The following is a 25,091-nucleotide window of genomic DNA, read 5'->3' as shown; positions in this document are numbered from 1 at the left end:
CAGAGGTCACCTTGGCTGGTGACGGTCCACTACTGAGCCGTCCAAATCACACGCTTGAACAAGCCTGTACAGCTGACCTCCAGGACAAAGGGGTTCTTAGGCAACCACCAGCAAGTTATCGCTGGCACGGGCCTGTGGCCATGGACGCCTCAGAGGACAGGCCCCTCTGCCCTTTTAAGGGGAGAAAAAACCCTACTTCTGTAGATCAGTTAATTAGGCTGGTGGCTGTTGGGAGTTTGAGTTCCTCACTCCGCTTCCTGCAGGGAGAGCCAGCCAGGGTGGCCTTGGGACAGCTGCCCAGGAGTCCCAGGGTGCCCCCTGAGGACTCCCTACCTTGAAAAGGGTCACCGTACGTCAGAACTGAGGACGACACATGATCGTTATTATTATACTGGAGGTTTCAGGCTGAGGGGGTGGGTGTGTAACTTGGCTTGCCCTGAAGACGTGCGCGCCTGCACGGAGAGAAGGACCCTCCTCCCCCTCCCATCTCCTCTCCTGGGGAACAGACTTCTTTGGCCTTACTCCAAAGAGGAAGTGGGCAACCACGGCTCCCCGGATCTCCATCTGAGCCGGGCAGGAGGAGGATTTGAATCGCCGTCCCTTCCTCCATCCAGTCCTATAATAAATAAAAGCTTTCCTTAGAAATCTGGAGGTAGTTTCTTTCCCAGAGTGCTGTGGTCTCTCTTGACCGCTCCCGTGTCCAAGGGGGATGGCTCCCATTCAGCCCCAGTTCCTGCCATTCACGGAGGGAGCAGAGACGCCAGGAACCCCCAACCTGACATTATGGCTTAGCAGAAGAGTCCCAGAATAATAGACGGAGGGGTGCCCACCTCCTAGGCAGGGCAGGGGTCTTGCGGCTGCCCTCCTCCCCATCTCCCTGCTCCTTCCTGGCGTTCAACTTCCCCTTCTAGTTCTGCCAGGGAACTTTCAGCTATCCTGGGCTTCTTGCCACCAGCTGAACCCCACCTCTGTCCCATCCTTGCCCCTCTCGATTAAGCCCTGCCTTGCTTGCTTGAAATTAAATCCGTGCGCTCTCAGAGGCACCAGCAAGGTGGTGGTGGTGGCGGTGGGGTTTTTGGGGGGGTTTGCATGCTGCTCCCTTCCACCACAAGGAGCTCTTCCTGCTCTCCTGCATGCCTCAACTAGCTCAGCGCTGGCTCCAAAGCAACTCCATAAAGAGAAGCAATAACTGGCGTCTTCCCAGCAAAGGGTGATGTTAAGGATTCTCTCTCTCCTCACCATGCAGGCAATGAGGAGAAGAGAAGAGCTTCTCCGATTTGCGGGGGGGGGGGGGGAACAGGTCTTGCCTTCCTGGAGAGACGAGCCCTTCGCGGTTGACCTCAAGAGGCGCCTCTGCTCCCCCAGATCCAGCAGGCAGCAGTTCTGGCAGAACGAACAAGCAATGGCTGGAAAAGACACTGGGGTTCCCTCCCAGGGAGCAATTCTGCTGTCAGAGCCAGAAGGATGGTTGTATTGCTTGGGAATACAGGAAGGGGGTTTGGTTCCTCTAGGCTGATGTTTCCAGCCCTGACTGGCAGCTCTCTGGGGTTCCGGCTGAGGGCTCTTTCCTAGCCCTTCCCAGAGAGGCAATGCTGTTTCCCCCCTTCTAAGTACTGGGTATTGTCCGACCCTGCTCAGCTTCCAAAATGAGAGGTGAATGGCTGGCGGCGGATTCAGCAGCGCCTCGCCCTCGCTTTTCTACCTGTGGAAAGGAAGCCAAGAAACGTTCGAGACCACCAGGACTCTACGGGGACGGATCCTCCGGTTTCATCTTCCTGAACTCTGTAGCTTGTGTCCACAAACCTTGAGGCACGGATGACCCCCATGGTCTCCACCGGTTGACCTCACAAGTAAACCAGATGCTTAAGATGCTGCTGTGAGGGGCGGGAGGTGGGGAAGGCCAGGGCCACGTTCTTGTGTTTCAGAATGGCCCAGCTGCCACAGATGCTTACAGCCCCAAAGGACAAACAAGGGCAATGCCAGACCGGAAAGAATTTTCCTTTTTTTAAAAAATTCAGCAGTAAAACATTCCCTGCCCCCCCCCCCCAATGCTACAAGGTCTGCAAACTTTCCAGTTCAAATCAAGCCGGAATTCTTTCTAGAAGCAAACATGATGAACCATGATGCGCTTTGGGAAAAGCAGGTGGGGCAGTGAATAAAGCTGGGGGAAACTGAAGACAGCAGGAGAAGAGGAAGACCTGGTAGGAGATGGATTGACTCCCTAAAAGAATCCACAGGGTTGGGTCTACAACAGCTGAGCCGGGCTGTTGAGGAAGAGGGCATTTTGGAAAGCGCTTGTTCATAGGGGCACCCTGAGTCAAACATGATTTGATGGCATGTAACAGCAACAACAACATATGCCCTGGAAATGAGCAAAGACTACGTAAGAAACATGAAATGCAGAAAGCTTGCATACATTCGGTCACATTGTGTGCGTGTGTGTGGGGGGGAGAAGCAAACATTGTTCCAGCAGGTCATGCAAGGTGAAAATCCAAAAGGGGAAGCAGTGCAGGAAGGAGCCTGTCAGGGCGAAGACTCTGGGAGATGGGTCGGGTCGGGATGCAATTGAACCTCCCTCACCTCCTGTGGCTGCCCCCAACGTCAGCTGATGATGCCCAACTTCTCACCTCCAGCAGGAGAGGAAGAAAGGGGAAGAGGGCGTGAATGTGCTGCTCAGGAGTGTTGTGTGTGTGTGTGTGTGTGTGTGCAGGTGAGGAGGAAGTAGAGGAATCACAAAGCGCTCTTTCAATCACCCACACCACAAAAAGTGAGATGAAAAGGCACCATTCTTTCCAAACAGGGTGGGGGGGTGGGGAGGGGGGGATACATCCTGGCCCTTCCCATCAGGATGTACTCTTCAGCCATGCCTTTTTCATAAGCAGCCCCTTTGATTTGCACCTCAAGGGATCTGATGTGGCTGCATTTCAAAGCCAGTCTTTCTCCCACCTGCATGTCAATGGCACCAAAGAGAGGCCTTCCAACCTCCCCCCACCCCCATATCTAGGAGGAAGGAAGCCTCCCAGTCATGGGGTGGTGGGGGAGGAGAGGTGTTAAAGGAGGGACAAACACCATCACCCCCAGTCTCCTTAGTCTACTTCCCAAGAGGACTAGTCCCCCCTATCCTGCATGGCTGGAGCCTTTCCTTGGTTATGGCAACCCCTACACGGGAAGCCGAGTCTTAGACCCCAAGTCCTCGCTAAAATTCCACAACAGGAAGTGCAAGTGTCCAAGTTCTCCTGAATTCTCAACTGGAAAAGTTACTAATGAAAAAAATCTACATGGCAGGAAGGGACAGAATAAACCCAATGTGTGGAGGGGCCCCCTGATGATACATCAGTCCTTTAATATTTATATGCCTTAGAAACCCTATTGGAGTTAAGGGAAATCAGGAGATAAACTGGAAGCCAAACCAAAGCAGGTAACAAGAACAGAGAAGGGGGAGAAAAGCAGGGTAGGGGAAACATGCGGCCAGTTGCAGATGCGGGCATGTTTGCGAAGAAGAACCGGCAAGCTGCATCATGAATAACAGATGGGCTTAGGATTCAAAGAGGTCATTTTTGCTGTGCAGATCCAGCAAAGCCACGGGGACAGCTCCGGCCTCAGACACCTGCTGCCAAAGGACGGCTCTTCACTTCCAAGAGCAAGCAAGGAGGGCAGGTGTGGGGGGTCGGTGGGTGGGGGGCAACGGAGGCTCTCCCCTGCCATGCAGTCAGGAGAGGCCTGGCAGGAGGTGGCGCCCTCCCTGATGGACCTGGGAAAGAGGGCTTCCTTCCAAGACAGATGCATGGCCGGTGCCCTGTAGCTGCGTCTGCTTCCAAAGCCATGCACGTCTCAAAGATGACAACAGAAGAAACAGCAGGGTTTGGATATGGGCAGGGTATACATGTAAACAGCCCTGTAGTGATGAAAAATTATATATGCCAAGATGTACAAAACCGTTTGGTTTAGTTTCATCTGTAAATAGACCAGCTAGTCCGTGCATGCCAAAGAGGGGCCCGGGCTGGCTGCAGCTCAGGAACCGGGCGCCGGAGAGGAGTGGCGTGGCCCAGGGAAAAAAGCGTGGCAGCTTCTAAAGTTCCTTAAATACCAGCTCAATCCCCTCCCCTCCAAAAGAGAATGGCCCGGCAGGGGCAGAAGCTGACTTTTAGGAACTCTCCGAAGCCGATGGCTTGGGCACCGGGAGGGTCTGAGCACTTCAGTCTGACGTTGGGAAACCCCAAGGCAAGAAGCTGGCTGAGGGCCAGCCGGCGACCCAGGGCCAGGAAGGCTGCAGAGGGGCTGGGAGCCGTCCTCGTGTCTGGCCAGGCAAGGCTCAGAGGAGGGAGAGGTGCGGGGAAACCCTATACCTTGGAAAGTGCAAGCAGAGGGAGGGAGGAGGGTAAGGGGACACAGGAGGAGACGTCCTGAAACACAGGGGGTAATTATGCTCTTGACTTTAAAGAAAAGGCCCTCTGCCAGGAGCTCCCTGAAAGGATGGGTGAGCCAGGAAAAATCTCCGGGAGAGCTTTGTCTGGGGAGAAGGGGCTGGCATGCCTGAGCACAATCCACAAGCGTGGCCGGGGGAGGGTGGGGTGTGTGGCTTGAATGAAGACAGCTCCAGGCTCTAATGGGAAGTCCCCTACTTCTCCCCCCCCCCCATCCCCACGACTGGCAGACAGGAGATGGAGTGGCCTGGCAGAAACCTGGGGAGGGGGGTCGCCTCCCCCCCATCACTGAAGGGGAGGGAAACAAGGCAAACGCACGAGAGACTGTTTTGTAAAGGCTCTCATGCACGCCAGACCCCTGCAAAAGGTCCCTCGCTGGGTTTTCCCTAGAAAAAGGCCACGTCCCCAAGATTTGGTATATCTGAGGGACTGCAAATCAAACCTCTGTCAAGGGAGATAAAATTCATCATTTCATATGTGTGGAATCCAAGAGGTTACTTTCGTTGTGAATTTCGTTGTATGTGTATATACTTACAATGACAATAAATTATTATTATTACTTAAACACACACACACACACACACACAGAGCAAGCAAGAGCGCATTGAATCAACGGCAGATGTCAAGTTGGGATCAGAACTCCTGCCGATGACGGTTAAATGCCCAATTTCACTGGCTTTCTTTGGAAGAGACCCACCCTCTCCTCCTTCCCAGCAACCCAGTACGGATGGGTGACAGCAATGTCCTACATCGGAAAGGAAGCGCAGCAGGCAGCCAAGAATCAGCCTGTGCCCCTGCAGGTATTTGGGGCTTCTGCGCTTAGAACTGCTGACCACTGGCCACGCTGGCCAAGATTTCTGGGAACTGAAGTCCAAAAACTTTCGAAGGCCAGAAACCGAGAATGACAACGACACCCCATTGGAATTCTTCACATCTTACAGCGGTCCTGTGCAAACACACACACACAGGATCCCAAAGCGGGTCAACTAATGCAAAATGGGTTTGTTTCCTACAGACAGGAAGTATTTCCTAGGAATAGCTGTACTGATCTGTTAAAGGAAAAATAACCAAGATCTTTGTGATACCCCAGAGACATTTAGGTCTGTCTCCTGAGGCTATATTTTTTTAATATCTGAAGACGTGGGGAGTGTGCATTGAAGAAAACTTGTCATCTTTCAGGTGCTACAAGACTCTTCCGTATTCAGAATTATGCACAGGAATTCTGACATCAGGAAAACTCTTCTCGGGGGGGGGGGAAGACACAGGACCCTCAAATTAAGCTGTTCTATGTGATGCTTTTTATGTGTGCATCAAACAGGTGGAACGCACAGACAGAGAAACACCTGGACCAAACGGTATTGTGATGGGGACCCATATAAAACACAGTAAGGCTAAACTGGGCTTGCAAGGAGAGATTCAAGGGCAGAAGAGGGGCAGAATGGTCATTGGGCAATGAGAGCGAACTGAAGACCCATCAGGGCAAGGATGATGGGCTTTGTTATGCCACGCTAAGCTGGATTTTAGCAGCAAGTACCATACTCCTGGTGCAAAGAGGAGCCTAAATGGCAGGGACAAGCAAGCACTTTTAAGGGTTTATTGGGGGCGGTGGCAGTGAAGGGGGTTTGCTCTTAGAGGAAAGCTAGGACACCAGCAGGCTCAGCCCTCTTCATGCCCAGACAAGACCCTGAAGCCTCCTAGAAATCAGGAAAGAGCAGGCATCGCCCAGCTAGGGCGTAGGGCACTGTCTTGCACCACGCAGGAAGCAAGGGGGCGATTTCTGAACCTCCAGTCACGGGGATGTAAAGCAACGAGAAAACTGATTCTGCAGTAAATGGCAGATTCAAATTCAGCTCCGAGCCCAGGGAAAAAGAGGTGACTCATTCCCGACTCCCTCTCCCCGCCCTTCCGCACAACACACACCTAATTGCCCTTTGCAAAGGCTGCGTTTGCTCCTGCGCTCAAGGATTCGGTTGCAGAGGTTGTGCTGTGGGTGGTTCCGAACAGCACCTTCTCACGCTCTCTCTCCCCATTGGGTACTTGAGCCCAAGGCTTGGAGGAGGAAGCGGGAGAAGCAGGGCACCTCTTTGGGTGTAACTCTGCCCGAATTCGGCCAAAGCGAGAAAGCTGGAAGGACCCGCGGACTGCAGAGGCTGGGGTTCCGGCAGGCTAAGCAGACATCGGCGCTGCTGGGTCGAAGACGGACCGTTGCAATGGCTCAGCCTTCACAGCAGAGCGTCTGAGCGCCACCCTGTGCCTCCCAGGCCTGCAGGGCAGAAAAGCCAACTCCCACCCCCTTTAGACCACACACTCTCAGAAGCAGGAAGCTTTTAAGACTTTTGCAATCATTTTTTTCCCCTTGCAGTACACCAGGGTAACAGGGGGAAAGCACGACAGTTTCACAAAATCCAAAATCTTGTAGGTGGGGCAATATCTTTATGAGAGGAGACAGTCACAAAGCATGCAAGCTTTCGAGTTGCACAGAACACTTTCTCAGGAAAGAGAGTAAAAAAAGTGGGTTAGGGGGGAAAAAAGAATAAAGTCTGAAAATTTGGTTAGGCTGAATATTGCTCCCCTCCCCCAGTGTGTGTGTGTGTGTGGGGGGGGATGATGTGAACCCCGCATGGCTTCTGACACATGATGCCCGCACTCCATTTTCGTGCTGAGTTTAACTGCAGATCTGAATGCCTTAAAGCACCAAGCCAACACTCTTTTCCCTCTTCCCTTTTTTTCCTGATGAAGAATTCTGGCAAACTCTAAAGTCTGCATATTTTGTGAACGTATAAGTTGATCCCAATCACGGTCTGGCCCCCACGGATGAATCCCATTTTGTCCCTACGGATCAAGGCAGCCTCTTTCCTTTCAAGACAAGATTCCCAAGACATTTCTGCCAGAATAACCATGCCCTTGTCCCTCTGTGTCCACGCCTGCATGAACGTGGACGGGGTACTCAGCCCGCGGCTGGGAACAGCTCTGGTGCAGAGGGAAGGGAGGACTCACCCAGTGTGCGCGTGATCCGCATCAGCACCTCCCCTACTTTCATCCTGGTCTCGACCGTTGGTGCTTTCGGCGCGACCGACGGAGCATCGCCATATTGGGCTAGCAGGCAAGGGATGACTTGTTCAGGAAACACATCAGAGAGCAAAGAGAGGCCTGCAGAAGGAGAGAAAGAGGAGCACCATGGGCACGACACCTCGTGGAGGCTGTCTTGTGGAGGTCCCAGGAAGGAGAAGGGTGTTTGTCACCAGGATGCTTCCCAGCCCTTTCCTGTTTCCAAGACCAGCAATCAAAGAGTGCCTTCCCCCAACACCGGTGTCCCCCCCCCCCCAAGAAACCCGATGCCAGGGGTGGAGAGGAGGTCAGGCAGACAAAGAAGCCCAATAAAGGCAGAGCTGAGAGAGACCGGGTGGCTGATTCAGATCTCTTGACCACCGTGATCGAAAGAGAAAGCATGATCGTGTTGTCAACCTCCGCCCTGCTCTTTCCCACGTCAAAACGGCCAGCGTAAGTGGCAGGTTTCGGCCGGGGCTAGAGGAGGTTGCCCTCGAGGGATGGGCCTCACCCGCGTCCTCGGCTTCCCCCACAACTATCACTTACACCTCTGGCTGATTAGGCTCCCCTTGAGAAATTGTCCAGTCGTGTCCGACTCTAGGGCGCGATGCTCATCCCTGTCTCCAAGCCACAGAGCCAGTGTTTGTCCATAGACCATTTCCGTGGCCAGGGCGACTAGTAACGGAATGCCGTGACCTTCCCGCCGAGGTGGTCCCTATTTATCTACACACATTTTCTACATGCTTTTGAACTGCTAGGTTGGCAGGAGCTGGGACAAGCGATGGGGGCTCACTCCGACACGTGGATTCGAACTGCTGATCTTTCGACCTTGCAGTCCAGAGGCTTTGTGGTTTAACCCGCCTAAGCACTTCTGGCCTAACATGCCTGGCTTGCAATGGAGGGCAAACGAGGAGGTGGAAACAAAACCCCAGGAGTTCTGCTCTGCTCCCTGGGAGCCCTTAGAGCTGAGCAGTGGGCCCCCTTCCCTGCTGGAGGGTGTCCCATGCCCCGCCAACAGCCCCCCTTGAAGGCCCAGGAGACCACCTCAAGCCACCCAAAGGGATAGATTCTGCACTAAAGAGATCCTTGCCCCGACTCCCATCCATTCCCACGGCCCAGACCGGCTGAGACCTGCCGATAGCCCCGTCTTGCATTTGTGGGAGAGCGAGCTTGCCTATTACTCATTTTCTGGGCTTGCCAAACCATGACAGAAGGAATTAAAAAGCGCCGCTTTGCGTTTCTAGGGGCTTCAGGGCTTCTCCACCAACCCCGAGTGGTGAGTCAGTGGCAGAGGCTGCTCGGGCACGAATGAACCTCTCAGCCCTGCTTAGCTGCAGCCTCTTCTGCGGGATGGGGGGCTGCCGGTACATGGAGAGTGCGGAGAACCATCTGGGGCAAAGAGCAGAGGCAGAGATGGGGGGCTTGGCTCCCCGCCTCCTGCCAGGCCTTCCGAGGCAGCACGGGCATCGCTCAAAGTTCAGCCCGGTTCCTGACTCAGCACCCTGCAGGAGGGAGACTCTGTGGCAAGGTTCTCCAACGTGCTGGAAGCCCAGCATTGGTCGCTTCCACCCACGGGATGTGGGCAAATCCTTCGCCGGCTCAAGACAAGACAAGCCCCAAACTGGCACGGTGTGATTGCTGCAAGGGAGAAAGCCCTTTTGCCTTCACCTCCCTACTCCTTCCTCCACTTGGCTGAAACCAGAGGTGTAGGGATGCTTTGCGTGGACACGCAATTCCCTCGTAAGTGGAATCGACACCTGCTAAGGAAGGGATTTAATGGCCTTCTAATCATCAGGACCCTCTTTCCCCATATCCTGTGGGGCCTTTAAAGAGGCCTCGGTCTCCCACCTGAGCTCTGAAAACAGGCTGGAGGTGGAAATCTGAAACAGCGCTACTTCCACCACCCAAGGAGGGAAGCGACTCCGACAACACCCAAGCGCTTGCCTGTATTTCAACGGCACGGAAAAAAAACTCCATAGGGTGCTGGTGCAGCTCAGTGGCTCGGAGCCCCTCCTCCCCCAGCTCTGGGCCTTCTGGAAGAGGGGCCAGCTGAGATCTCTCTCTCTCTCTCTCTCTCTCTCTCTCTGTGTGTGTGTGTGTGTGTGTGTGTGTGAGAGAGAGAATAGGTGTCCTGCCCCTTGTGGGGCTTTGAGCAAACTGCCCCCGTGCCCCAGGAAGAGGGACCGGTAAACCACTTTGGAGGGAATTTCCTACTTAGAACACCCTGGACGGGTCACCAGGAGGCAGAAATCAATTCGGTAGCACACCATTTCATTAAAAGAAAAAAAAAGCTACAGGAAAATAATCCAGGGAGATTCTCAGAAGGCGCCTGGTGAGAAAATCCACGTACCCTGAACCTTGGTGAGGCTGAGAAACCAAACAGGGATTGGGGTGGGCCGACTTAATCCACTTTGCGTGAAAAGGATTTGTTTGGTTGTACGGAAAACATTTCCTCCTTGCGCCTTGGAAGGCAACCTCTATTTTTAAAGATTTACAGTATGTCACCTATTATGGGAGATTCCAGGATGGTTTACAGCAACAAGACAAAGTGTGCTAATAAAACATAGCAGTGTGTGTGTGTGTGTGTGTGTTTAATATGTGGGCCTGGGAACGGAAATCACACTGCTGCTCCTGGAGCAGAACCGTAATACTCTTTCCCCTTCTCACGGAAGTCAATGAGATGGCCCTTTCGTGCATTCAACCTACGGCTGCTGCAAATGTATGTTGTCCGCTAGGCTACGACTGTGGAATAAAGGACAGAGTGCAGTGCTTGGGGAAATAATCTTTGGAGACTACAACACCCAGAATCCCCTCCCTAGTAGGGTTCCTAACTATGCTGTCCAGGGATTACAGCCCAAATAACTTACTTCATTGTGAAAAAAGGGCGAGTGGGTGGTCTTTCCCCCAATGCTGCCCCCCACCCCCATTCCCAGGAGAGGTGGGTCTCTCACTGCCCCAAATGCCAGCTGGACCCATTAGCCTGACCCAGGGTAATGTCACCCTCCAGGCACACGGGGAAAGGGGCTGCAGGCGGTGGCCGCCAACAGTTGGCTTCTAACGACTCACCTTGGATAGCAGACAGGTACACAAACGAGTCTTCGTGCTCCAAGTTTTCGACAAAAACCTGGAAAAAATAGAAGCACAGAATCACATCACGGGGGGGGGGAGGACATCAGAGCGGGTCACCCTCTTCCCTGAGCCCCCTGCAGCAAAAGGCAAAGCTTTGCCCGCATCCTTCCTGGAGAGCAAGACCTCAGCCCAGTCCCACGGGATGCCGCCAACAAGGAGGCATCATGGCTGCTTTGGACGAAGCCCAGCCCATCCTGGCCATGGCAGAGAGAAACCTCCGGGCATCGGAAAAGAGCCAACTGGGTGTGTGTGTGTGTGCTCTGGGTGCCAGGAAGGGAGCAGAAAACGACTTCGCAAGAGCGAAGACATCCCAGCATCCCATGCCAGAAAACTGGCACCTTCGATCAGCAGCAGGACTTGGAAGTGGGCGCCCCCCCCATGACACCATGCTAGAAACACTACTAACACGACATGCAGGGAGCGACCAAAAAAAAAAAGAGGGCTGGAGAGGGAGCCCCCCCACCCGGCCCACTTTCGGGACACTCACAGCACACAAGGATTTTCCCCGTTCAAACTCTCCTCCGCAGGAGGGCAACAGGGGCAAGCCGTGTGCTGTTCACAGAGTGTATCCCCTCCGAGGCTCTTCGCCCGCCCTGTCTCCCGGAAAAACAGTTACACGGGTTTCAGCGCCCCAACCCTTGCCAGAAGTATTCCGGAAACCAGAGGGGCTCTTTCCCCCCTTAAAGTTCTGGGATGGGTGCAGCCCTCGGTGGGTTCTGAGGTGGGAAACTGGCTCCCAGACTCTTTCAAGCGGCTTGCCCGGGCTTGTGCGGAGCTTTACAAGGCTGTGCTGCACCTTGTGGATGTTCCCAGGAAGCCAGGCGAGGGCAGGCGAGGCACAGGAAGAGCACCCTCGGGCGGCCTACCTTCAGCAGCATCTCCTGCGCCTTCCGAGCCTCCGGGGTCCTGCGCTCAATCAAGCGGGACAGGCAGCGCAAGGCAGCTGTTCGGGTGGGGATGTCGGGGTCGTAAGCGGCTAAGAGGAGCTCTGGAAGTCCCGGAGAGTCCTGGGAGCTGGGCTCGACCTCTGTGCCAGATGGTGCAGCTGGGGGGCACCCTTCCGGGGCGGAAGAGATAGGCTTGGCAGCCAAGCTGCTCCCCGCGGGGTTCTGTGGCGTGGTCGCCTTAGGCTGGGGGGGATCGCCTTGGGGGTCTTCCACGGAGGTTTGGCTCCCGCGAGCCCTCGCGTCACCCGCTACCCCCGTGTGGCTCTTGCCCAGGGTACGCTGAGCAGCAGACGAGACCGTTTCGGAGCAGAAGGCTCCGTGGGTGCAGATGGCGATGCGGAGGTCAGTGGCCAGCTCCTGGATGACCGGCTCTGGGTGAACCTGGGACGTCTCCTCCAGCAGGGGCACCAGACGCTTCAAGGCGGCGAAGTCGGAGGGCTTCACCTGGGGGGAGAGGCAGAAAACACCCAGCCTATTCGTCACAAGAGGGGAAAACCTCTGAGAATCTCCCGAGGCCTGCAGGAACAGCAGGCAGCGAGGGAACGTCTACGGCGGTTGCCGTTATGGGTGTGTGCAAAGATTCTGGCAGAAGAGATACAATCATGCCTCAAGCAGGGCAGATGGAACCTGTGGCGGACGGGGTGGGAAAGGTACGGTGACGGTTTCCCTGGCTGCCTGGCAGAAGGAATGCTTCTTCCCTGGACTCGGATGGGGGACCCTGGGGGAGGGATTCTGCAAGCCAGGGACAAGGGACCCGATGGGGCTCACGCCTCTGGAGCCATTCCCATTCGGGCAACCCTCTCCGTGGGCCACCCTGGGCAGTGAGTTACCAGACACGGGCATTTCGACCAATAGGCAAATTCCTTAGGGCGTAAATTCAGTGGCAAGACTGATGTGTAAACAGAATTGCTCACATCTTTGATCCGCTCCTTCTTCACTGGGTTTTATAGGCTATATAAACATTTTAAGTCTCAGACAGAGCAGGCCCAGGGAAATATAAACGGGCTCGCCTTCGTGCCGGCTAACGAGCCTCCTTCGTTTCCACAGGTCTACTCTTGTTGGGACTAAAATGGGATGTAGTTTGCAGCAACGAGGCCGTGGTGCCAGAGGGCACCCCGGCTGTTTCAGGGAGAGCCCTGGCACATCTCACCTGCACAGCTCCTCCGAGCATGGCGGCCACGAGTCCCATGGCCATGCTCAGCGTCTGGGCTTCCACCGTCATCTCCGAGTTGTGCGTGGCGCTGGCGCAGGCCCGCTCCAGAGTCGCTGCCACAAATTCCACAACCTGCAGATGGACAGAGAGAGAGAGAGAGAGAGAGAGAAAAAAAGGCCATGAGATATTGTGCCATTTGGCTGAAAGACAGCCGAGTCCTTGAACACACCCAGAGAACATTTATGGGAACAAACTCACATCGACTCCCCCCTCCACCTAGTTTAGTGACAGAAAAGTATGAACAGAAGTGCACCATTCAACCTCCCAATGAATAACAGCAATTCATTATTTTAAAAAACGACTCTACCAGCAGTTCCCAAACTTGGAGCCTCAGGTATCCTCCAACTAAAACTCCCACTAGTCCAAGCCAGCAAAGGCAACAGCCAAGGCTTCTGGGAATTGTAGTCCAAGAACACATGGAGCACCAGGTTTACGAACCACTGTATTAGAATAAGGATCACAGACACATTTATTTTTTTTAACTTTTGACTATGCTGACTATGCGAGGGGGTGTTCTGGACGTGTGAGTCTAAAAAAGTAACCTTTCCAAGTTTTTCCTGGTATTTGCCTTGAAACAATAGCCAGGTTGGTTCTCCTTCCATGCCAGTCCAGGACTAGGTGTATGGGGAGGGCCACAGGGGAAGAGGGGGGCAGGGAACGAGTGCTCAGTAATTAAATCTGTCAGCAACCCCCCTCCTGGAAAATCAAGCTCTGCCAAGTTTTCGACCTGGACAGTAATTGCTTTCCTTGACAGGCTTCGTCTTTTCAGCAAACTCCCTAATTATCTAAGCAAGGGAGAAAGCGGGCGGCGGGAGGGAGAGATGTTGTGCTCTCAGCAAGTCTGCTTCTGAGAGAGGTCATCAGATTTTTTTGTATTTTGCAGCTCTCAGAAGGAGGTACCTAAAGCAGCCCCCATCTCTCTCTCTCTCTCTCTCTCTCTCTCTCTCTCTCTCTTTCTCTCTTTCCATCACTGGATGTTTTTTTTTTGACAGGCTGGGGTTTACCCTTCCTCTACCTGGCTGCCAGATGCCCTGATCTCCCTTCTCCAACTTCCTGAGTTCCTTGACACTTGAAATAAATACCGGCCTTTTTCATTCTGCTCTTTTTCATTCTTCATTAGCATTTACCATGGGGAGGAGGAGCGGGGCCCAGAGTGCACCCACTCACGCACCCCACCCCACCCTCTCCACTTGGGTTCCTACCAAAAAAAATGAGTCCAGGTTTAATTTGCTCAGGAGTGAAATGGCGGTAGGTAGGTCAAAAAAACCCAACCAAACAAAAAAACCACCTGGCCAGCCTCCGCTCACCTGCGTAATGTCGGTGAAAAGGGTGCCCGAGATGTTCTCGCACAGCAGAGCCACCAGCTGCAGCACCCGCAGCTTCCTCTCGTCCCGCTCCTGGCTGGGCTCCAAACGATGCTGCAGGCTCTGGACCCTCTCGGGGGAGAGAGGGGCCCTTTCCGCAGCGCCTCCCTGAGCCACCAGGGTCAGCTCCTGTGGGGCAGAAAGAGAGACAGAAGAGAAGAAAGTGAGCCACTGAGCAAGGTCGGCGGATGTTTCCTGCAGCTGCTTCGCTTCCCCCAGGCGGCCCCCGCTGTGGAGTGGCTCAAGGCCTACCTTGCAGGATTGGGAAAGGTAACCCGTGCCTTTTTAAGGAATGAAAGCCCTTATTTCACTGGAAAAATGCACACAAGAGAAAAAGAGATACAAAGAGAAGGAGAAAGGGGGGGGGGGAAGGGGGGGCGGAATGAGAAGAAAAGAGACCCATCCCGTCAGCACAGAGAAGCGATGGTCTCTTAAAGGCCCCTGGGAAGAGCCCGTGCAACGTGTGGAGAAGAGCCAGGAGCTCCTTGTGCAGGCAACTGAAGGGGTGCAAAGGGAGCAGCCCCGTCACCCTACCTTCAAGCGGCACAGGAAGAAGTCCCCGGCTAAGCCCCCGCTCTGGCAATGGGAAAGCAAGTCCACCAGCTGCTCCAGCTGCCACTGCTCCGCGCACACTCTCTGATACAGCATCTCATCTTCGTCCCTGTGGAAGAGGCACCGCAAGCCTTTCCTAGAGGCCAAGCCATGGCTCTCCCGGCAGCCAGGAAGGGCCTGGGAGGACCCTTCCCCAGATCCGCTCTTCCACAGCTTCCACCACTAACCTCACTGGGGGGGGGGGGCGTTGGGAAGCCACCGGTTCTCTTCTCTCACCTGGCGGCTTCTTTGGCGGTGATCATGACACCCCCGCCACTGCCCATTTGAAACTGGCAGAGCGGATGGAGCAGGGGGGGCCCTCCGCCCAGCTGGGCGAATCCTTCCAGAGCCGCGAGAGCTGTCGGCCGCTCGCTCTTCTCCAGGAACCACAGCAGGATCTCCTGGCTGGGGGTGCTGCCAGAAGGGAAGCACAATGGTAAGCCATCTCTATGTATATATATTTCATTTATATTCATATATATATATTTCATTCGTATGCCGCTTTTCTCCCAGTTAAGGGACCTTTCTCCCCATGAAGCCGTGGTCCAAAGGAAGCACCAAACACATCTGGAAAGCCCCATTTTAGCCACATCGTTGAGCCTTTAAGTCGGGGACCAACCATCGTTTGCACAAGGGTGGAAAGCGCATTTGCCCACAGGCACGTAACAAGGGAGTGCAGGCAACATGGAAATCCTGTTCCGTACAGAAGTCTTGCAGATTCCCCCAGCCTACAAGAAGTAGCTATATTCATCATCCACCCACATCCTGCCCAGATATGGCCTAGCTGTTCAGGGCACAGAAGGCAACCTTCCATTTACTGCCGAAGTTAAGTTCCTGGGGGGCAGGAAGCTTCCCTGCCAGGCACAGCCACACCCCACTGGATGACAGCCTCACCTTGCAAGTGGCAAGACAAAGCCCAGCCCTTGATTTCCCTGGCAGCCAGCCCCTGATCTGGGAGGCTTCTCCAAGGGCAGAGGAGAAGCGCCAAGGGTGGAATAACTGCTCTGCATCACACCCCTTACCGTAGAAAAGAAACGTTCTGCTTCGTGAAGCACCAGAGGGAGAAGACGCCTCCCAGGACACGCTTCAGGGTGGACAGCATTACAGGGGAAGGTTCGTTGCCAACCACGTACACCTGTGAGGAGAGAGAGTGCCAGGTGAAGAAGGGAGGATGCTCTCCGGACCCATTGACTGGCTGGGGGATTTGGGGCGTTGCAGTCTGAGAGTGACTATTCCAGAACAATTCTGCTGACAAAGCGTCAAGGTTTTCATCACTCCACGAGCCGTTCTGCAGGATTAGCAGAGGGGCAACCAAGCCACGCAAGGAAAGGCTGCTGCAGGCTGGCTTAACTGCAACAGGACAGGTCCTTATTCCATTATTCCTGGCAGAGAATTTCAGTGTATTCATTCTTTCTCTCCCCCTGGCCTTAGGTAAGGGCATCAACTCCCAGGCAGCTCCGAAATTGCTGGGACTCACCCTGCCCTGAAGCCCAATGGACCACCAAGTCAAGAGGAAAGGCCGAGAGCTTCTTTCTCAGGGGACAGGAAAACCTTCGGCTTTGCAAACACCTCGGACCCCAGGCTAGAGGTTAGGGATGGGGGGGCTTGCATGGCCATCCAAAATATCCAGGAGGGTAAAGGTTCCCTGTCCTGCTTCGGGGATATCATGACCCTTCCTTGCATCGGTTTTCTTGTTTAGCTCTCTCTGCCCAGAGTCCCCCTGGGTCATCCAGCTGCCTACAGACCAAGGCAAAGAACCTCTCCCCAGGCACTGTAGCGCCCGGTGCCAAAAAGCAAAGCCTGCGAGTCAGCCATCTCCCCAGCAAAGCAAGGGCCCGTTGTTTTCACCTGGGCCCGTCAGAGCTGTCCTTTCTGAACAAGCGGCATCTTCGCTAGACAGCTCCGCCCCGTATGGAGGTGGGCTAAGAGGAGTCCCCATTCCCCCTTCAGCCTGGCATCGGGTGACACCTGGGACATAAAGCCCCCGCAGCTTCTGGAAGCTCACGTCTGCTGTTTTAATCCCCCTTGGTGTGTCAGGGGGGCAGCAGGCTCCCATCGGCACAGCAGCCCCCTTCCCCCTCCCCGGCACTGCTGGGCATCCAGAGAAGATTCGGCGGCCGCCAAGCAGCCTCTCAGGCCTGTCACGGCTTGCCCGTTGACGAGAACAGAGCGTGAGTACCCAAGACACGATCGTGCGATTGCCGCCTTTAGCAGCTCAGCCCACGGAGGTGCCTGCCAAATGCAGTGTGGCGGCGGCTCTGGGACCTCTCTTGCAAACTGGTGCTGCTCCAAAACCCCGGACTCTGTCCAAGGCAAAGGAAACCCACCCTGGCCCCACCACAGCACGGCAATGGTCTCACAACAACAGCGGCTGCGCAAGCCGGCCAGTCTCCCTTTCAGAGATTTCTGCTCACTCAGCAAGCTACTCAGTCCAAGGCCCACCCACGGACGCCGGAGGGCTGATCGGCCCATCCAGCAATCGCAGCTTTGGAAGGGAAGGTCGGCAACTATGTCAGCGGGCCATAATTGTGACAAACGGACAGGGACGGCCTCGCTGCTGGGGCTTCCAAAATGCTGGGCTCGCAGGACCGTGAGGCGAGGCGTGAAGAGCAAAGCAAAAGACTCGCTTCAAGGGCAACCCTCAGCATGGAAACTGGCTGCAGAAACACCGAGTCTGAAAAGCACCCCAAATCTGAAAACCCATCACTCCACTGCCTTTGAACTATAATCCCACTTTCAGCATCGGAGCTAGAAGGGCACGAGGAGGAGCTAAACTTGCTGCTTAAAGGAGACCCTGTCTAACAGCCAGGGTAATGCATTGCTGAGAGTGCAGGATCAGAACCTGGAAGATTAAGGTTCTAGCCCTCATTGAGCCCTGAAGTTCCATAGATGACTCGGCACCCGCTCAGACAGACCTGTGTCATGAGGCGGCTGCGAAGAGAAAGCATGGAGGAAGGAAAAGCAAGTGTCCTTTCTTTGAACCTATTAGCGGAAAGCTGGGGTAGAACAGCAGGTATTACTAGTGCGGCTGCTACCAATAAGGGAAATGTTGCCCACCACCACCGCCAGCTAGACCACCTCTGGCGAAGGACCGCAGGCTCACTGGGGCAGTTCCTGGCACACGGGCCCCCCTCCTCCAGGGCAGTCTGAGCCTTGCCTCACCTGATGGAATGCTTTGGATCAGCTGTTCCAGTGGTCCTTCCTTCTCTGAAATGCCCATTGCCTCTCTTGCAATTGTAACATACACTGGCCGGGAGGGTGGGTGGTGGAGGAGGTTTTTTTGGTTATATCCTGTACCTTATAAATGTTTTCCACGCACACACTGAGCTCTGCTTCCTTCACCAGCACTTTCCCTTCCGGCAGGTCTTCTGGGGATATTTCTGAACAAAACAGAGGAAAGGATCATCAACACTTTAACAGCCTCAATCATCTTCAGAAATGTGTTAACCCATTCTCATCTTATGCTCTGTTTCTTTCAGTTTTGCTCGACGGCCACCCCTGGATGAAACCGAAGGCTCCATTAAATTCCAAACAAGTTGTTTCAACTTTTTCTTCCACTACAGGCGATCTCGCCAAGCTTCTGTGACTGTAGGAACACAGAGTGTAGCACAAACAGTTTCAAGATGTGCTTAACTGCTTAACTTCCACGGCTCACATGGAGAGCAGAAGTTGGCATAAGTGGCAGGTGGGCTCCCTGCCCTGCCCTGCCCTGCCCTTCCTCGGGTCCTCTCCAGCTTCTCCAGTGGGTCCAGGTGGCTATTGGGGGGGGGAAGCCCTTACCTGCTCCATTCAAGCAGCGCAGAAGTGGCTCGAGCATGGGACACAAAAGATACTTCTCCACCTGCTGCGGGTGTTTCCTTGCCATGGTGAGGACCGTTGTGGTGGCAATTCGCTGGAACTGGCGCGCGGCCAGCTTATCCTGAATGTGGAACAGCTGCAGAACCTGGATGACAAACGGTGCACAGACACGTTCTTGTTTTGCTGCCTGGGGCTGGATCTGGAGCATTGCTAAACCCTTGTATGGGTGTGTAGGTTTTGTATACAGGGGACTGTTAACCAAGTTATAAAATACAAAGTACAGTGTTTTGCAGAAGATATTGAAGGATGGATGGGCCTCAGTGTTTGTCTAAGTAAGGAACATGCTCTTCCTAGAAACCAGGATGCGGAGGTCTTGCATTTACAGACCCTCGACAGCTAGCTTGTGAACCTACAGGCTCTGTGTAACAGAAAAGGACCAGAACTTGAAAACATTGCTTGTTTTGGACTACAGATTCCAGAAGTCCAAAAGGAGAAAAAGTCAAAAACTCTGTAAAGAAAGCCACAAACCTTGTAAAGAAAAAAAAAAGATTCTGGGAATCAAAGTCCAAAATAAATAAAATAATATATACAACCTTAAACTCTGCAAAGCGTACCTGTTGGCACACCTGCTGGTAGTAATCCTCCAGGGAGAGTGACTGCTGAGGGCAAGAGGACAGGATGTGGGCCACTGTGTCACACTTCTGCCAATCGGCCGCAGCTGCTTCGGCACTGTGGCCCCCGGCTGCTCCGGCTTGGAAAGAGGAGACGATCCGGGTTAGTTTTTATAGAACAGGTTTGACCTAAAAGCGAGAAAACTGTGGGGATCTGTAGAAATAAAACAAAATCTTGAATTCACAAGCGGGCTTTGTTTTTAAAGGGAAATGTCTTGCTTAAGACACACAGCCCATGCATCGAGGCTCTGGGAAAAGGTCGTTAGAACACCACGGAGCAAACACGGGCCACGGACACAAGATACACTGCTTGCCTCGAGAGTCTGGGTTCAGAAAACATCCAGCTCGTCACAGAGAGAAGCCGGATGCCCGATGAGGTAGGCTTATGCAGTGATTTAACTTCAGGGCTCTTGCAGCGTCCAAACTGCTCACTCACCTCCTGCACCCTCCAGGATGCCACGGACCACGGCCTGAACTCCTCCGGGTCTCAGCAGCCTCTCAGAGAGCAGCTGCCCACAGAGACGCCGAAGCCAGGCAGGGGCCGGCTCCAAACAAGGCTTGCTGTGATCCTTCCTGGGGAAATGGGAGCCCTGAAAGGATATAGAAAAAGGAAATGCCATGTTGGCTAAACCACACCAGCAGCTAGCCACAAGCTGGGGGGGGGGGGGGGAGGAAAGACACGATGGTGGTTTCTGAGGAGGGGCTTCTGTTTGCATAAGGCACTAACCAGCTGCAGAGGGCCAAAGCACCCTGTGGCTCAGGAGTCTAAAGGACAGGCAGGCCGGGTGGAGGAGCTGATTCTCCTTCTCTAGGGATCCCTCCTCTAAAAAGCTGGGTTGCCCCAAACCTTGTTAGGACTGGCAGATCGTAGGTTTCTGTCCTAAGATCCAGGTTTCTTGGCTTGCTTTTCAGGTCTCAGGGTCTGGCCCTGAAATTGCAGGGAACGGGAACGGTACTAACTTGGCAACCCGAGATGCTTGCCTGCTCTAGAGCCAAAGTCCCTGATGGAATTCACAGGCTGACCTTTCAATTCATCTCTTGCGAGTCTACACTGCCTGCCTCTCCCGCGTACCACCTTTTGCTACTGCGGTTGACAAGCCTTTCTTTTGGGACTCTACATGGGGTCCTGTAACCTTGTTCTCTGGCTCAGTGAACGGGACGCTTCTCAGCTGGCGACTCTACTCCCTGCTTAGGTACTGAAAATGAAATTAAAGAACAAGCCATGCCAAACGCTTCCTTGATGATGCCAAGGAAGGCATGTCCTCTTTGCTGGCCAAATTCTGCCAAGAAGGCTGCAAACTTAGATTTCCCATGATACACAGATGAGCTCAGATACCTGCTTGGATCCACCTTGAAGCAACAGCAGTTCTCGGACCACCAGGGGCTGGCAGACTCTGTCCAAGAGACCTTGCAAGGCCTTCCGGCACCTGGCTCGCTCCTCTTCAGTCAAGCCCTAAAACATCCCATAAAGAGAAACAAGGCATCTTATTATAAACCTTTAGCTCCCTCTAGGGGGTTGTTGGTTCCTGCAACCTATCAGTTCGAGAGCATGTAAAAATGCGATTCGATAGGTACCACCACGGTGGGAAGGTCACGGCGTTCCATGTCTAGTTGCGCTGGCCACGTGACCATGGAAACGGTCTACAGACCAACGCTGGCTCAATGGCTTGGAGATGGGGAAGAGCACTGCACCCTAGAGTCGGACACAACTGGACTAAATGTCAAGGGGAGCCTTTACCTAGGGGGATGTGGGCAACCCCTAGCCAGCTTCCAAAAAGTTTTGCATTGGACACCAGGAGACACGAAACACAATGCAGGTGAGGTCTCTGTGGTTCTCATACAGGCAGCTGCAATGATCCATTTATGACCATTAGATATTTCCTAATGTTTTTAAAACTATTTTTTTAAAATTGGCTTTAATCTTGATTTATGTTTAATTGTTTTCAACATTGTTTTGTGTTGTATTTCAAACTTGTGAACATCATAACAGTTTTACTTGTTGTAAGCCACCTTGGGTCCTCTCTGGGGAGAGAAACGACATGTCAATCATATAGATTTGTAAATTAATAAATATAATTAAGCGCTGTCTCTGGAAACACAGTGGTAACCGAAAGCAGGCAGTGGAAAGTTTTCTGAAATGAGGGCTGACCAAAAAAAAGCTAGGAAGAGAGTTGTCTGCCTGTGTGAATCCAGGAGGAACACCTACCATAGCCCTCTTTGCTTCGTCGTTGTCCTTCCTTCTCACCGGACAATATCCAAGCTGACACAGGCCAGCCAAGAGGTCCCCAAGGTGGCGCGTGAGCACGAGGCTGCCCAGAGACGGGTGCTGAGCAATCTCCACCAGGCTCATGCATGTGGTATAAAGCTTGCTCATGGCACCGGCCAGATGGCTGCGCGGGACAACGTCTTGAACCTGAGCACTGAACTCCGTCCTGCATCGGAGGGGGAGCCCGACGCCTGGCAAGAGGAACGGGCACAGGCCCAAGGTGACGACAAACTGTAAAGCCGCCCGCACAGTCTTCTCCTGAGCGATGCTGAGAGTGTCCGGGCTCAGAGGAGGGGCAGCCTCAGCTGTCTTGGGGTTCGGCTGAGCCGGTTGGCAAGAGGCTGCCACGAGGGCCAGGCACCGCTTCAGGGACTGCAGCAGAAGTAGAGCGTGGCAAGTGAAACTCCACGGGACATCTCCAGGCGAGACGGGCAACCGCGATGTCGGCAGAGAGAGCTCACTTCTCAGCCTCTGCAGGCCACCCCAGTGCGGATCCTGTGCCAACTTCTCCTCCAAAGTGGCCACGCTGAAGCGTAAGGATTCCAGCAGATCACCGTGCTTGGTTTCCTGAAGATGGCCGGGACCTACGGCAAGAGAGAAAGAAGATTAGGTTCATCAAGGTAAGGCCAACAACAGTGATGTCCTGCTTCCAGGATATGGTGCCCCCTCTCCTAATCCTCTGTTACACTCTCTCTGTTATCATCCTATGCCAATTAGCTCATTTACACAGGTCTGCCTGCATTACTACCCTACTATGTATGGCTTAAAAGCCATGAGGGCTGTGAAATGAATAGGCTTCGGCTGAAACTGATCGTCTTGTGAAAAGAAAAAGCATTGTATGGACATGTTGAAGGATAAATGACATGAGTAACTGACCTTACTGATGTTGGGGCATCTACCCTAGCCAGTCCTTTGAAAGCTGATGTTATTGTATTAACACCAGAATTGTCAGCACATTATGTCTCACCCAGAGGTGCAGTGGACCCAGAGTTTGCAGGATCCAGGGTGTAAGACCTTTTGACTAGCCAGGGCAAGGATATCATCCACTACCCCATCAGGCATTGCTGTGCATTCATTCATTTGATTTCTATACCTCCCCCATGAGTGCAAGAACCACGGGGTGGTGGTGGTGGTTGCAGATTACTGTCTACTCTTCCCCTTGAGCTTATCTGTAATGCTCACAGGAACTGGGTATTCTCAGGAAAGGGATATATTTGCAAGGTGCCCCTGCTTTAATGCAAAGTCATGGAGGGATTTTAAAGTCTTGAATGGACAACTAAGAGCCATTCCCTTTGCAAAAGACCTGCCCCTCAATTGCTCCCTTTCAGCTATCTGAATTTTGGACTCTTTTTGCGGAAGGGGAGCTGGCTGGCGGGAGGGGGGACTGTCACGATGAGCCCCTCACCACCACCATTTCCCAATTTATGACTACATCCCTCGTCCCAAGACTAGAACCAGAAAAAGTTTGCACGTAAACCTGTAGCTTGAATTCTGCGCTTCATGCATCTGACAAAGCAGGCGAGGCCATCCCCTTCTCCCTCCTTCTTACCGGCAGCCGCACCGGCTCTACCCAGCAGCAGCTCCAAGGCCTCCATCGTCCGCTTCAGCACCGCATCGGGGGCGGCCATGACACCTCCTCCCTCCTCCTGAGAGCGCGACGCTCCACTGCCGTCCGCCATCTTGGCAAAGTCCGGCGGGGGAGGGCGGAGCCTTTGCTCTTCCGCCATCTTGGAAAGGTCGGAGCAGGCGCAGTGCGACGGGAACGCTGGCCGCCGCCCTCTTGAGAAGGGCCGAGTAATACGGTCAAGCGAGGCTGCCGCCATTGAGGGAAGGTCAAGAAGGGGGAATGCGTTGAAAATTCAAATTAAAGCTTTTATCTTAGGTTGTCAGCGCCGAGCAGTTATTTTATTTATGAACATCCAAAGTCAGAGAACACGCCTTTTTGATGTGGGAGTCTGGAGTTCAGCTTCGAGAAGGTGGTTTTGAAAAACAGTTGCAACTCCCAGAATCCCCTAGTCAGCAAAGGGGCCATGTTTGCAGGGGGGTTCTGGGAATTGTAGCCCAAAAACTCTCTTCTGGAGGCTAATATTACTAACAACAACAACAAAACAACAGCCCTTTATTTTTCATTTTCTTTATAAAATAAAGAATTAGAAAAGCTAACAAAGTACAGAGACCTGGCCATCAAAACATCACACCTCTGGAAGAAATACACTTCAGTGGTCCCTGTAGTTATCAGGGCTTTGTGAACAATATCAAGAAATTTCAGCCATCATTACACAGTTGCGGATATCAGAAATTACACCATCACAGCTACAAAAAACGGCAGTATTGGGAACAACATACATACTGTGCCCATATTTAACAGATACTTAGGTTTTTGGTTAAAGCTTGTATCTGTTACATGATGGCAGTCAATGTTTTTACAATTTTGACTGACTGCTTGGTCATCGTCATCATCATCTTAGAACTGCTGGTTTTCAATTTGCAACCGCTGACTACATCCTGTGGAAGCAAGTAGAAAATCTTGCGCTCAAGAGTTTAAGTCACCTGAAACTTTCTGCAGAAGCAAAAATGACTCAACTAAGACTGCCATACTTTGGGAACATGATGAGAAGATTAAACTTGCCAGGAAAGATAGAAGTACTGGGAAGAGCTGGCAGCAGCAGGAAAAGAGGAAGGCTGAATGTGAGATGGATTTACTCCATAAATTCACAGCCTTAGGTTGACGATAGTTACGGGAAGAAAGATGATGATGATGTGTGTTGTGGGTGGGCCTTAAATAAAACCTAAAGGTTCGTTCTCCGGTGAGCATTTTGGAGGCAAAATAATCGGAAGATAAGTGTGGCAACAAAGATGCTTTATTCCCACTGGTGGAGATATCCCCCAATTAAACCGAGACTGCAATGACATGGAGCATTCACACAACTTTTAAAGCATCCTTTTAACAAGGTGGGGGGAGCAACTAATCCCACCAAACAGCAAGTTACATTGCAGCAGTTACAAAATAAGACGGGTACTATCGTCTGCTTCTTCCTTGTAAAGTATGCAAGAAAGATGGAATGTTTCATAACAGATTATGGTCAGCCTTAGAGACACAGGAGGTCTGATCAGGTGTGGACACTTGGCAGCGTGTCTGTTACCCTGTTCTGTAGTGAGGATGCTTGCCTGGACAGGTTTTGGACCTTGCCTGTGGTTACATTTCACAAGAGTGATAAAGCGTAATGGGATGTGCAAGAAAATACAGGATCACGTAGTTGACTCAATCACGTTGCTACTGGAGTGTTTCAAATAGCTAGGTCAGTGGTTCCTGTGGAGTGACTGACAGGTTATAGAATACAGAAAGAAAGAAAGAAGCATTGGTCAGACAAATATATCTTAATTAATATATCTTTAACAATGTGGAAAGGGGCAAGCCAGAGGATCCCTGCATGTGAGCTACATGCAACTCAAAACCAAAATGGAAGTCTTTAACTCAGCAGCAGTCTATTGCTGACCCTGATGTCATTTCCTTCTCATGTGCAGGCAGAAACCGACCCAACAGGATTTAGGTCAATAAATAACATATCTGATATTTCTGCTGTCCAATGCATTCATTTTTCTTAGAGGGAAAAAAGAGAAACCTTGAAAGAGAGCGAGA

The 25,091-nt window shown here is 52.9% G+C and overlaps 1 protein-coding gene across 2 annotated transcripts in view; it reads right to left on the bottom strand.

Moving 5' to 3' along the window:
- The window catches only part of TANGO6 (transport and golgi organization 6 homolog), a 29,538-nt gene extending 6,335 nt beyond the window's left edge, over positions 1 to 23,203 (bottom strand). The window contains exons 1-15 of one of the 2 annotated variants that reach the window (XM_072980845.2): positions 22,929 to 23,203; positions 21,392 to 22,035; positions 20,522 to 20,638; positions 19,622 to 19,775; positions 19,129 to 19,265; positions 18,497 to 18,659; positions 18,014 to 18,096; positions 15,739 to 15,851; positions 14,954 to 15,130; positions 14,660 to 14,786; positions 14,069 to 14,254; positions 12,699 to 12,833; positions 11,468 to 11,992; positions 10,539 to 10,596; positions 7,422 to 7,574 (exon numbers count right to left, since the gene is read on the bottom strand). In XM_072980845.2, coding sequence (XP_072836946.2) covers positions 7,422 to 7,574; positions 10,539 to 10,596; positions 11,468 to 11,992; positions 12,699 to 12,833; positions 14,069 to 14,254; positions 14,660 to 14,786; positions 14,954 to 15,130; positions 15,739 to 15,851; positions 18,014 to 18,096; positions 18,497 to 18,659; positions 19,129 to 19,265; positions 19,622 to 19,775; positions 20,522 to 20,638; positions 21,392 to 22,035; positions 22,929 to 23,178 — 3,022 coding nt within the window. In that variant the 5' untranslated portion in view covers positions 23,179 to 23,203. The remainder of the gene's footprint in view (positions 1 to 7,421; positions 7,575 to 10,538; positions 10,597 to 11,467; positions 11,993 to 12,698; positions 12,834 to 14,068; positions 14,255 to 14,659; positions 14,787 to 14,953; positions 15,131 to 15,738; positions 15,852 to 18,013; positions 18,097 to 18,496; positions 18,660 to 19,128; positions 19,266 to 19,621; positions 19,776 to 20,521; positions 20,639 to 21,391; positions 22,036 to 22,928) is intronic. The other variant, XM_072980846.2, reaches the window with a different exon arrangement.
- Positions 23,204 to 25,091: the final 1,888 nt, after the last annotated feature.

The sequence above is a fragment of the Pogona vitticeps genome, chromosome 10 (genome assembly GCF_051106095.1).
Source record: "Pogona vitticeps strain Pit_001003342236 chromosome 10, PviZW2.1, whole genome shotgun sequence".
NCBI lineage: Eukaryota > Metazoa > Chordata > Lepidosauria > Squamata > Agamidae > Pogona > Pogona vitticeps.
This window is presented reverse-complemented; position numbering and strand designations above follow the sequence as displayed.